At 42.4% G+C, this 13,500-nt stretch overlaps 1 protein-coding gene across 1 annotated transcript in view; it reads right to left on the bottom strand.

Moving 5' to 3' along the window:
* Ogdh (oxoglutarate dehydrogenase) overlaps positions 1–13,500 on the bottom strand; it is an 84,516-nt gene that overhangs the window by 50,856 nt on the left and 20,160 nt on the right. Inside the window, exons 3-4 of the mRNA XM_076836651.2 lie at positions 4,256–4,447; positions 2,055–2,157 (exon numbers count right to left, since the gene is read on the bottom strand). Coding sequence (XP_076692766.1) covers positions 2,055–2,157; positions 4,256–4,447 — 295 coding nt within the window. The remainder of the gene's footprint in view (positions 1–2,054; positions 2,158–4,255; positions 4,448–13,500) is intronic.

Raw genomic sequence — 13,500 nt, 5'->3', positions numbered from 1 at the left:
TGGAACAAAGTTCAACTCATGCCAACTAGCCTTTAAGATTCAAAGGTTTCTCTAAACTTCCTCTGATATTATGATATATATATATATATATTTTTTTTTTTTTTAATTTCATCAGGGTTTCTGGTTCATAATTTCCTCCATAAGGCAAGCCATAGAAACTGCATTTCTTCCTCAAAGAAGAATTTTCTGTTTTGGAGTTGTCCATAAAAGAATTCTCTGACCTACTTTGTCTGATAACAGATATAACTCTCATTTTAGATGGGGTCATGCCCCATACTCAAGAGGAAAGAATGCTGAAGAATCTGGACAGACAGACCTTGCTGGGTTTCTCCACTCAGTCTATTATCACTAGATTATACCCTTTTAGTCCATCACATTTCTACATGACTGTCCATGCTTTGGTCATGTCTCTGAATGAAGTCTCTATAAAAACTCACAAGGATGCGGTGCTAAGAGTTTCTGGACAGCTGAACACATGTAAGCTCACAGGAAGGTGAATAAGACTCATCCACATCAAAGAGGGTAGTACACTCTAACTCCATAGGGACAAAAGTTCCTGCACAGGACCCTTACAGAACCTGGCCTATATCTCTCTTCAGGCTACTTACTTGTATACTTGAAAATATACTTTATAATAAACTGGTAAACTTCTCTGAGTTCTTTGAGTTACTTAATTTGAGTTCTGTGAGCAAATCAATCAAAACTAACAAGAAGGCTGAAGGAACTTCAATTTGGAGCCAATTGGACAGTAGTTCTAAAGGTCCAGATTTGCAACTGGGTTTGAAATGGGGAAAGTCTTGGGGACTGAGTCCTCAACCTAGGGATCTGATGCTATGTCCTTATTGATGGTGTCAGAACTGAATTAAATGAGAGGACACCCACCTGGTAACCAGCACTAAAGAAGCAATTGCTTGCTTGTGGTTGGGAGAAATGCCCACACCATTTGGAATCACAGAAGTCTCCTGTGTTAATTGTTTTGGTGTCAAGGCAGGGGGAAGATGGCTTGTTTTTCTTACATACTTCCTAAATTTGCCAAAGGGCTGGTACAATGTAGAGGATACCCTACCTTATCTAGGAAGGTTTTTAAAGAGCAATTACAAACTGCTAACATCAATTCCAGAATCAACAATATTTGACATATAACTTTACCTGATTAATGCCAGGCACAACTTGATAATGCCTGTAGGGGAACTGGGCAATTGGCCTTAGGGACCATTTCTCTGCAACCCTTCTACAAATGTCTGCAAGAAGGCTAATTCCATTCCCTCCCCAAAAGCAGTATTAGCAATAGGTGATCATCAATTTCATTAGCATGCACAGTGCCTGTTGTGAACACCCTGGCCATTTCACAATTAGTCATATCATCATTTCTTTAGTACAGGTTAGCAGCACAATGATGTAAAGCAGATTAACTCTGGAAGCAACTGTAGGTGAGTGCCCAGCCACAACACCCATTCACCTCTCAAGGAGGACAGAGTGCAGGCGGGTACACCTGGTACTGTGACAAAAACCCATCTGTACTCCACACATGCACCTCCCAAAGGCCCTGGCCTCCGGACGCTGTGGGAATGCCTTCCAAAGTTTCCTCGGTGTGATCACCAGCATTTAAGAATTGGGAGACCCCCAACTACACACCTTGCTCTAAAATTCACTCTATGGGACGCAAGTGGCCTCTGGCCACAGGTGGGCCCCACCGTGCATCAGAACAGGACAGTTGTGATAGTCGCTCCCTTGCAAGGCTCACCAGTGGCCTTGTGGAAGACAGCACTGCACAGGGATATGGAAAGGTGGAGCCAAAAGAGCTGTTCTCTAAGCAGCTTCCAATTCACCTGCCCAGGTGGGCCAAGATTGAGACTTGGACAACCTGGCTGAAAAAATGGGATAAAAATAACATGCCCAAAATACACTAAGGCTGTATTACCAATAAATTTCAAGTGATCAGAACGAAGGAAACTTAAGAGCCTTTCCCTCCTGCCTGGACATCCTGGCTGCCACAGGCTGTGGCACAGCGAGAGGAGCTCAAGCAACGCAGCTGACTGCTCTCAGACCCTCACCAAGTTTGTCTGTGGATGAGATAATGTCAGCGGGCACGGAGGAGTCCAGATCAGCATCCAAAATCCCCAGGGGGTCCAGCTGTGCTACATGGTGCCCTCGTATCTATGAGTGGGCCAACGATGAGAGGGAAGGACACACACAAAAGGACAGGAGAAAAAAAAGAGGGAAGGGGTAAAAAAAAGTAAAATTACATTAAAATTAGCATTTACATATTAATTCTCACCCACGTTTGAAGAAACAGTTACTGGAGCATCATCAAAATTTACACAACTAATTCCGAGAGGATCAAGTTTTGCAATGTGGTGACCCCTGACCTGGAATAATAACACAAGCAAGTCATTAAGCAGATCCAATGAGCTGTGAGGAGGGGTAAAAGAGTTATACTTCATGCAAATCTTTCCCAGAGGGGAACATAGCACTAATAAACCCATACAACAAAATTAATTTTAAGAAGTCAATCTTGGAACAGCTTATTTTAAAAGCATTATTGTGCATAAAATCGCTTTTATTAAAAAAAAGGTGGGAAATATAAGATTCTCAGGTTATGATAAATTTGAACAGTCTGAAAAGATCTATTTTGTGGGAGCTTATGGTTTCAACAAAAATGATATATGCTGGGAAACTGTTAGCCCAGTGTGAAAGCTTCCTTTCGGTAGAATATAAAGATTTCCTTAAGGAGGAAATGAAGGCTTGGGTGTTGGATAAAGTTGAGGAAGGGTACAGATGAGGCATCTTACTAAGAGATTTGCCTTTATTATATCTACATAGGGAGTGAGGATGCTAGCCCTGATGCTGCATACAGGTCAGCACACACATGGTAGTCAGAACAAAAAAGCCCACAACAACATGGACTTAAAGCATTTGATCTGAACTATTCAAAAAACAAAGGAGAGGCTTAGGATGTAGCAAGTAGAGCATTTGTGTGTGAGCCTCTGGGTTCAAACCCAATACTACAGAACAAGGGAGAAAAATAGAGAATTCCAATTTTAAATTTCTTTCAGTTTTGGATATTTTACTCATAAATTTCTTGCTAGCAATTTGAGAGGGAAGCAGATTCTGAGAAGTCACTACAAGATCATAGTAAAGATGTTACTGAGGCCAACTACATGAAGACAATAGTCAAGAAGGACTAGCTGTGCCTCTTACCTCTGGACAGGTGTGCTGTGAACAGTGCCTTAGAGGTTGGGGCTATATCATTTACAGCATCCTGCCCATCTCCTTACAGGCAGCACATGTGTGCTCCAGGCAGAGAACTCTTCTATAAGATCATGGCCAGAAGGACCCGAGGATCCAGGGTCCTCCCAATTCTGCCTTATTACACATATACACCTTAGGCATGTCTGCAGGATATATCTGAATCATCATCTCCAACAAAGAGAGACATGGGCAGAAAGGAGAGTTCAGGGCATAATTTCTCTGGTTGTTAATGCTGCAGCCACATAAGAGACAGTGAAGTCTGGGATCCGATGGAAGCTCTCAAGAGGTACTTTTCTCTTCTTAAAACTATTCATAGATCAAATTTTAAGGGCTTTCGCTGACATGAGGTGGTTGCTGCAAGATTCTTGGCTATTGTGTTCAGAGAAAAAAATGAAAGGAAAAGCTTAGTTCTGCTCAACAAGGCTGATAAGGGCTCAGCTGCCCTTACCCCTTCTCCTCCCTGCTTCTGTGTCTCCAAGCACTATAGATTTCTTATAGTATTCAGTTGTTAGCAACTGAGAGGGGGCATCAACCCACTCAACAGCATCACCCTTCCCAGCCAATGCCTCCTGCCGGGTGAGTAGCACTTCTTCTCAATGGCCAGGCTTGGGGTTAGGGCTGTGGCTAAGTGGTAGAGCACTTGCCTGGCACATTTGAGGCAATGGAGTCCATCTTCAGCACCACATAAAAATAAAATAAAGGTATTGTGTCCACCTACAACACTGGGGGGATGGGGGGAAGATCCCAGTTTCTCTGCCCAAAAATCTGTCATGCCAATTTATGAAAAGAAATAAAGAGCTATTATGAGAGGCAGAGGATCTGCTTAACTTTGGTTAGCCTGGTTCCCATTCTTTCATATACTTGACTTTTGCCTCCCTAAGACCCAAAGGCAGGAAGCAAGCACCTAGAACCTGGAGGAGGTAAAAGAAAATGACTATAAACACTCAGAAAGGCCCAAGAAACACTGCATCCTTTTCCACATGGATGGTCAGCTCCTGCTCACCTGATATGCCCTGATGAGAGATTGTACCGCCAGGTGGTCCTCTACAAGCTTGTCGACGTTGGGTTGTGCATCCACCAGGGATTGTGCGTGGGCCATGGTAGCCAGGGAGCCTCGGCTCAGGGAAAGGGGGCTTTGGTAGGCAGTGCCCGGGGGAGCTCCAGCATTGGTGTTGCGGAAAAAAATGTCCCATGACTAAAGACAAAAAAGGTACAGGGTTACCTTGCTGCTCCCCTAAGTGGCCAGAGAACTGCTCTCCAAAATTAGTCACATATACTACAAGCTGGCCAGACCCATCTCCTCCTACTCTGGACAGCTTAGGTCCCTATCTGCCACCAAATGGTGGGTTCTGAGTTTGGATCCCAACTTTCAATCCTTCACTTTGCCCTCAGAGTGCTCCTTCTATCAACACAAAGGCTCCAAACCATATGGCTCTCCTTCATGGTACATGCAGGCCTTGTGGCCAGGTATTGAGACCTGGAGACAGAAGTGCTCAGGAAGAAGGTACATGCTTCCTGCCCCTGCCCCATTTGTCTGTAGCTCTGCAAACCCTGCCAGTTCTTCTTTAGGTATGCCAGATGTGCACACATTGCCAGAAGCACCTGGGTAGCACCAATGGGATTGAGCACCTCCTTCAAGATCCTAGAGGCTTGGGGTTAGGGCTGTGGCTCAGTGGTAGAGCACTTGCCTGGCACACTTAAGGCAATGGGGTCCATCCTCAACACCACACAAAAATAAAATAAAGGTATTGTGTCCATCTACAACTCTGGGGGCGGGGGTGGGGGGGAGATCCCAGAGGCTCAGCATAGCCTTTGGGGTCCAGGGCCCCCTGATCACACCCTCTCACCGTCTAAATACAAACCAGAATCTGATCCTTTACAAAAGGCAGTTTTTCTCAGAGTAATCTCATTCCTATGTGGGGGTCAGAGATTAAAATTAAAATTGAGAGCTCTGTGACCTTGACAAATTACTTAACATGCTGTGCTTAGTTCTGTCATCCATGAGGACAGAAATATATATTCTCCACAGGTGTGCTTGTATAGACTAAACAGAATAGCTAAAATCATTAGCAAAGTCTAGTAGGTAGCAAGTACTTTAGGAAAGCCAGGTGTTAATACCAGCACTTCAATTTCCTCTGTTCTACTAAAAACTGACTACTTTCCTTGAATTCCTATTATGTTTGGTTATTTCATGTGTAAATTATTTGATCTATAAGTTGCATAGATACTATGAATTATAATAGTTTATTCAAAGATGAATTTTAATATTTTAGAGATCAGAGATACTGATAAAATTCCATTACATTGCAAAAAAACAAAACAACAACAACAAAAAAAAAAAACCCAAAACTGAAAAATTTGAAAGATGAAAAAATTTTCAGTTTCTAAGATTCTTTCATCAAAAAACTCTGATTGGACTGAATTGAAAAATTCAGGAGAAATTTCATTAGACTTTTGTGTTCGCCTTCTAGGAAGCCCTGCCAAGATACCCACATATGTTCCTGTCTGGGGCTTGGGTAGATATCAAATTGGTCTGTTTGTGTCTAGAGACAGAATGGGTAGAGATGGCTAAAAAAAAAAAAAAAAAAGTGACACTGGTCCCTAAGTTCTTCTGGCTTTTTTCAGACATGGAATTTTTATAACACCAAGACACAGACATACCTGACTCAGAAGGACCCCACTATAGAGAGCACACTATATGCTGCAGCCAGCCACAAACTAGAAAGCTCCCTAACACCATGTGCAGCTCCATCTTCAGCCTTAGACAGGGCATTCTGGCCTCTCACTAAAAACTCTGTGAAGGAGTTTTGTGTTTCAATTTTAAAATGTTCTACAATAAGAATATATTCCTTTTGAATTAAGATGAAATACTTTTTAAAAAGTTAAGCTACTGGGGGGATATGACTGCACAACATTGAATATTTTAAGAACCAATGAACTGTATACTTTTAAATATTGACATTTATGCTACTGAATTATATCTCAGTGACAATTTTTAGATGTTTTAACAATCATTAATCTTTCTGGTTAAATTTCAGTGTGCCAGTTGACAGAAGAAGAACAATCTGAGGTTGTCTTCTGGTACCTTCCATGGCAGTATTTTTACCAGGGAAAAAAACTATTTTGTGAGAGGAAACAGAGGACCCCCTCAAGCATTGACATGCTAGGAAGGTCTGCATGCCTCCCACTTATCCCCTAACAGGTTCTGTGCAAGGACAAGGGATCTAGAAGGTGGCTATGTATATACTTGATGTCTCCAGATACTTTCAATTTCATTGAGGTTTTCCATCAGACTCAAGGGAGTTCCCTATATTCTGGAAGCTGTAGTGATTAAGGATAGCACACCTTGGCTGTCCATCCTCCTGAAGACAGAGATAACTAGAGACCACACACCTTGGTGTTCATCTTTGTTCTGAAAACGGCATGATTAGGGACAGCACACCTTGGCTGTCAATTCTTATTTTAGAAGCAGAGGTAACCAGGGACCACATACCTTAGTCATCCATTCTCAAACACATGGCTTTCCCCTGAAATTCTCCCTGGTCTCCAGGACTTGAAGGCCTGGCCTGAAGGCAAAAACTCCTCTAATACAGCATCAAACTAGACAAGAGTCAACCCAACCATATCTCATCCTTACCCAGCAGAACTAAGAGAAAACTGCTCCTGCTACACAAAACCCAAATCAAAATTCTTTACCCCAAACTTGCTCTAGCACTAGCACCCCTATTCAGTCTAATCCTGACACTCATGGCCCTGGAGAGTGAAGGGAGGGAGGCTGGGGTTGTGGTGCAGTGGCAGAGCGCTTGCCTCACACATGTGGGGCACTGGGTTCAATCCTCAGCACCACATAAAAATAAATAAACAAAATAGATAGTGTGTCCATGTATAATTCAAAAAAATAAAAAATAAAAAAGTGAAGGGAGGGGCTGGGGTTGCAGCTCAGTGATAGAACGCTTGCCCAACATGTGTGAGGCACTCGGTTGGATCCTTGGCCCCACATAAAAAGAAATAAACAAACAAAATAAAGGTATTGTGTCCATCTACAATTAAAAAATATTTTTTAAAAAAATAGAGAGTGGAGGGAGGAAGCTGGGAATGGTGGCATACACCTATAATCCCAGCTACCCATGAGGCCAAGGCAGAAGGATCCCAAGTTTGAGGACTGCCTGGGAAACTAAGCAAGACACTGTTTCAGAATAAAATAAAAAGGTCTATGCAAGGCGCAGTGGTACACGCCTGTAATTACAGCTACTCAGAAGGTTAGGACAGGTGGACTGCCAGTTCAAGGTGAGCCTGGAAAACTTAGTGAGATTCTGTCTCTAAATAAAAAATAAAAAGGCCTGGGGATGTAGTTCAATGATAAAGCACCCTTTGGTTCAATCTCCTGTACTGCAAAAACCAAAAATCAAACAAAAAAAGAGTACAGGCAAAGTGTGATCCTTAAACCAAGCAGCTTCTGGAGAGGAACACAATCCAGACTTCCCTTAACTCTTAAAATGTATCTTTCTTGGGTTGGGGTTGTAGCTCAGTGATACAGCATTTGCCTAGCATATGTGAGGCAGTAGGTTTGGTTGTTGGCACTACATAAAAATATATAAATAAAAAGTATTAAGTATTTTGTCCATCTATAACTAAAAAACAAATAAAAAAATTTTTAAATATATCTTTCTTCTTCTGCTGTGGCTCCCGTTTTTGGGGGGTAGTGGGTAGAGATTGAACCCAAGGGCACTTAATCACTGAATCACATCCTCAGCCCTTTATATTTTGAGACAGGTCTAAGTTGCTTAGGGCCTCACTAAATTACTGAAGTAGGCCTTGAACTTGCAATCCTCTTGTCTCCAGAATTGCTGGGATTACAGGTGTGAGCCACTATACCCAGCTCCATCTTTCTTTTAACTTCCAGAACACACTAAAAAGTGTCCAGAAACACAGGACAAAGTCATCCAAGAATAAAAACCTTGGATTGAGAGGGTTCCTCCAGGCTATACTGATTCGATTTTCTTGTCCTGGGGAACAGCAGCACTTTGAAATCCAAAAAAAAAAAAATCATAGATGGGAAAAATCATAACTTTCACTCTGTGATAAAATTCGCTTTGAATAACAATAAAAATGGTAAAATAATCAGCATCAGCGGGTTGCACTGATGGTCTCTGTGGGCAGGCGTTTCTAATTGATTTCCAATTTCTCTCCTGGTAGAAGGTTCAGCTCAGGCAGCAACTGCCAGACAGTGTTAATGTGACTGAGTTGTAATAACAGAACAATTCTTAGAGAAAGAACTCTGGCCTCTCTAGTAAAAGTGCCACAGACCTCTTACCCTCCTCCAAAACAAACTGGGAAAACAACACTGTTAAACTTCAAGGGTTGACAATGAAAGGAATTTGCACCCACTGAAGCCCAGGCCTGAGGTCAGGGAGGTTAGGGCCAAGGCCCAGAGAATATAAAAGCTACAGGACTCTCAGTCCAGGTCCTGCAGAGAAGGCGGGAATGGCCATGATCATGATCATTGGGCAGGTCTCCTCTAACATTCTTTTGTGCTTGGAATAAAACTCCAGGTGATTTTCAAATGGCTGCGGACAACAGCACAGATGAAATTCTCCTCTTCTCCACCCTAGCCCACATGCCCCAACTCAACCCTCCAGAGTCAGCCGGGTACACAGACAAGGGCCCACGCTGACAGGGTGGCTCCTGCACTGGATGGAACTGCACACCCAACAGTGTGCATCATGATCGTTTGCATCATGATCTGGTGTCACACTAAAAGGTTTTCTGATGGTACAGAGGTTCTGTATCCAGCAAACAACTGCTCACATTTGGCATCATACTGCATAGTTGAAGTGGATTAAATTTAAATACAAAAATACCTCAAAAATGTTGATTTTTTAAAAAAGGACTATAAATGTGAAGGTCATCTTTTGGCCTGCGGACTTCTCCCCTTAGCATGCACAGCAGGAAACCAAAAAAACAGTTGCCCCACCCCACTTGTGCCTGAGTCTTCCCCACCAGACTGAGCTCACTTAATTCTGGGCAGGGGCAATGGGCCATAGCCCATCCCAATTTCTCCTTCCACCTGTTTCACTGCAATCCTGCATCTCTCCCAGGGATCCCATTCCTCAGGAAACAACTCTTTTCCTGGTTTCTCAGCTTGCAGCCCTGTCTACATCATCCTGCCGAGGACACGAGAGCTGTTTGTCTTCCATAACCCTCTGGTTTTAAGTTCTTCGGAGCCCCCTGACCACCTGCCTTGGTGCTTCCCTTCTGCCTGTCCCTCCCTCAAGGCCAGACAGTTGCCTTTCTTCCTCTTCTCATCCCTTGTCCTTTCTGCCTTACCTCAAAATGGCTGATCCCTGTAAGTGTTAACACTTGGCTTTGTCACTAAAGTTTCCCCTATTCCTAATCCCAGGGCTTATTTGTCTCTTCCTATACTTATCTCAACCTGATATTTGTGTATTCACTACTGGTCTTCCCCTGCTACCAGAACTAAGCATCCATTTCCATTCTGGAGGATAAATTGTGTCTAGGCTAAGACAAGTCAGTGATCAGCTAGCACAAGGGAAAAGCTTAAAAAAAAAAAAAAAAAAAAGAATGCCAGCGCCTGAACTCCCTTGCTCCTGCTGAGTGTGAGATAACACCTGGGAGACAACAGCCCACCCATTAAGGAAGGTGGCACCTGGCACTGGCGTCATGACTGAGAATCTATCTGTGCAACCCCAATCTCTTGGTGGGTGAGGAAATAAGCTTATCTAAGCTGCAAAGCTGAGTTTTCTGTTTCTCCAAGTCAAATTTACTCCTAACTATCCCGTTACTGTCTGAGTATCCCAGAACCCATGCTCAGTGTAGACAGGGACAGCAACTTCTACTTCCAAAGTTTCCAGTGCTGGGAATGTTGCTTCCCTATCATGTGCAAGGCCCTGGGTTTAATTCCCAGGACCACAAAAAAAAAAAAAAAAAAAAAAAAAAAAAAAAATTTCCAGAGACAAGGAAGAAAAAGAGGGCAGGAACTGGCTCACGGGTGAAAGAGATGATTTAACCACATAGAAAGGGCAAGGTGTGGTGACACACACCTGTAATTCCAACTACTCTGGAGGTTAAGGCATGATTTAACCACATAGAAAGGGCAAGGTGTGGTGACACACACCTGTAATTCCAACTACTCTGGAGGTTAAGGCACGAGAAATTCCAAATTCAAAGCCATCGGGGTAACCTAGTCAAATCCTGTCTCAAGATAAAATTTAAAAGGGTTGTGATAAGGGGCTGGAGTTGTGGCTCAGCAGTAGAGCACTCTTCTAGCACGTTCAAAATGCTGGGTTCAATCTTCAGCACCAGGGGCTGGGGATGTGGCTCAAGTGGTAGCGCGCTCACCTGGCATGCGTGCGGCCCGGGTTCGATTCTCAGCACCACGTATAAACAAAGATGGTGTGTCCGCCGATAACTAAAAAATAAATATTAAAAAAAAATTCTCTCTCTCCCCTCTCTCACTCTCTCTTTAAAAAAAAAAAAAAATCCTCAGCACCACATCAAAATAAATAAAATAAAGGCATTGTGTCCAACTACAACTAAAAAATAAATATTAAAAAAAAAAAAAAAGGATTGTGATGCAACTCAGTAATAAAGCGCTTGGCTAGAAAGGACCTAGATTCCATCGCTAGTACCACCAAAAACAAACAAACCAAACAGTACAAGAGACAAAAATTTCCTTAGGAAATCCTAAGGAATAGGAATAGTTTTTCACCCTGAAGCACAGAGATGAAGTTGGACTCTGGCTTCTGGGGGAGATTGTTGGTGGCGAAGATTTCTGAGTCACAGTGACATACACTATGTTCCCAGCTCCACCACACCCAGCACTAAAGTCATTAGTCTCTTCAACCTCTTAATTGGCTTGTTACATAAGTAATAAGGAAAACCTGTCTCCTTACCTAGTCTTGAATGCAAAAAGGTTATATATATACACTCAATTCTCTGACCACCAGAGGATGAAATCATTGATAAGAGGAAAAAGGTTAAAATGTTACAGCATTTTAATAAGGTGAATAAGGATGCAAGTGATCCTGAAGGGACAGTTGCCAGGAAAGGGGAGTCTGGAAGACAGAGGAGTTCTGGGCAACAAACTCTGCACCTGCTAAGGGGTTGGGGAATCCTGTTAAGTTCTTAATATAACCTGTTTTTCCTAAAAGAGTATCAGGAATGCAGAATATACCATGTGAAAAAAATAGAGGACATTATTTCTCAAAAGCTCAAAAGCCAGTTCTGTCTAAATTAACAAGTATCTATAAAAGGCTAAATATACACAGCATTCCATAAGGTATGGGACAAGGAAGGCAACTAAAATAAGCTTCTTACTCTCAAGAAGTAAGACAAGCAAACAAATTCACAGAATGGACATGTGTTGAGGAGGCAAGGGCACTTACAACAGGTGGCCTATTGCTTGAGCTCTCAAGAACAGGTAGGTCACAAGAAGTGAGGGGAGGAAAGGACAGAAAAGTCCCCAGTCCCATCCTGTCATCAGGTACTGAGACCATGGTGTGGCTATATAGTAGGATGTGTAAGAAAAAGACTGGGAAGGTGTCCTGGGACATGGGAGAAACCTGGTTATCCACGCTCTGGGAACCAGGACCAGGACAGTGGCTAACTATTATTACCAAGAGAAGGGAGGCTCACAGACAGGGAGTTCAAGTCCTCTGCGAACTTCTCACAGTGGACTTAAGGTCATCACCTTACTTCCAGATGACTTCAATCAAAACACAACAGATTTCAAAACATAAATAATTTTGACACTCTGAAATGAAACCAGAGTTCCTATTTAATTGAAACTAAAAGCACTGAACTGCAATACATGAAGCTTTTTAACCATTTCCTGCCTAAAGTTGTTGCTGCCCATGCTTCCCACTAACCTGACCTTGACTTTCTTTGCAGTGGTAGGGTTCTTTCTCCCAAAGAGAGAATGCTCTTCAAAGGCTAAAGGCATGTTAGTGCTTTGCATGAGCAAGTGATCAACTTTGACCTTTGCCAAATTAAATTAGAAGAGACTCAACCTCCTTTCTGTAGGAAAGCCTGGCAAGGGTGGTATATTCTATCAGAAGAGTCCTAAGGATGGGGCAGTTGACATATAATTCCAGGGGGTTCCCCCTTGCCTCAGCACTGACCTCAACAGGTTCAAGCTTCTGAACAAGGTGCACTTGTGTGTTGCTACACATCCACAGCTCAAGAGAGGCATATCTAAGTCTGAAGATTTAGGAGTCTCAGGGCCAAGCTCCCCTCTAAGTTCTCAGTTGTTAAGTCCAAAAAGACAACGCTCATGGAGGACTTTCTACTTCTGAGGGGCAGCCAACAGACCATCTGACAACTCTTCCCACAAATGTCTCTGACACAGACCTTCTTGTGGGATGATCCTCTCCAGTTCCTGATGATTGTTCTACTAAGAGCTACAGGCAGGTCCCAGGTATGCTTCCCTTAGGCTGTATGAGATCAGGGATGTCACTTCAGTTTTCTGGCCTTTTTCCTAATCTATAAGAGCAAGGAGCACAGCTATTTAATATGACAGCTCTGTATCTATCTTTTCAGCTTCTTAAATTTTAAAAAGCACCGGTACCAGCTGGGATTATGGCTCATCAGTAGAATGCTCGCCTAGCACGTGTGAGGTCCTGGGTTCGATCCTCGGCACCACATAAAAATAAATAAAGATACTGTGTTCAACTATAATTAAAAAAAAAAAAAAGTATACACACACACACACATAAAAGCACCTGTATCAGATGCAGTGTTGCACATCTGGAATCCCAGTGACTCATGAGGCTACGGCAGAAGGATCGTAAGTTCAAAGCCAGCTTCATCAACTTAGTAAGGCCTTAAACAACTTAGTGAGATTTGTCTCAAAATAAAAGACAAAAAGAATTGGGAGTTTGACTCAGTGGTTAAGCACCCCAGGGTTCAATCCCCAGTGAGTGGATAAAAATAAATAAATATTTTAAAATATATTTTAAAAATATACTAAAAAATATATTTTTATTAAAAATATAAATTAAAAAAATAAAAATAAAAAGCAGAGGCTGGGTTGTGGCTCAGTGGTAGACCGCTCGCCTAGCATGTGTGAGGCCCTGGGTTTGATCTTCAGCACCACATTAAAATAAATAAAATAAAAATATTGTACCCAACTATAACTAAAAAATAAATATATATATATATATATATTTTTTTTTTTAGAGAGAAAGAGAGAGAGAGAGATGAGAGAGAGACAGAGAGAGAATTTTTTTA

The sequence above is a fragment of the Callospermophilus lateralis genome, chromosome 1 (assembly GCF_048772815.1).
Source record: "Callospermophilus lateralis isolate mCalLat2 chromosome 1, mCalLat2.hap1, whole genome shotgun sequence".
Lineage (NCBI taxonomy): Eukaryota > Metazoa > Chordata > Mammalia > Rodentia > Sciuridae > Callospermophilus > Callospermophilus lateralis.
The sequence above is the reverse complement of the archived record's forward strand: the minus strand, read 5'-3'. Positions and strand labels throughout refer to the sequence as shown.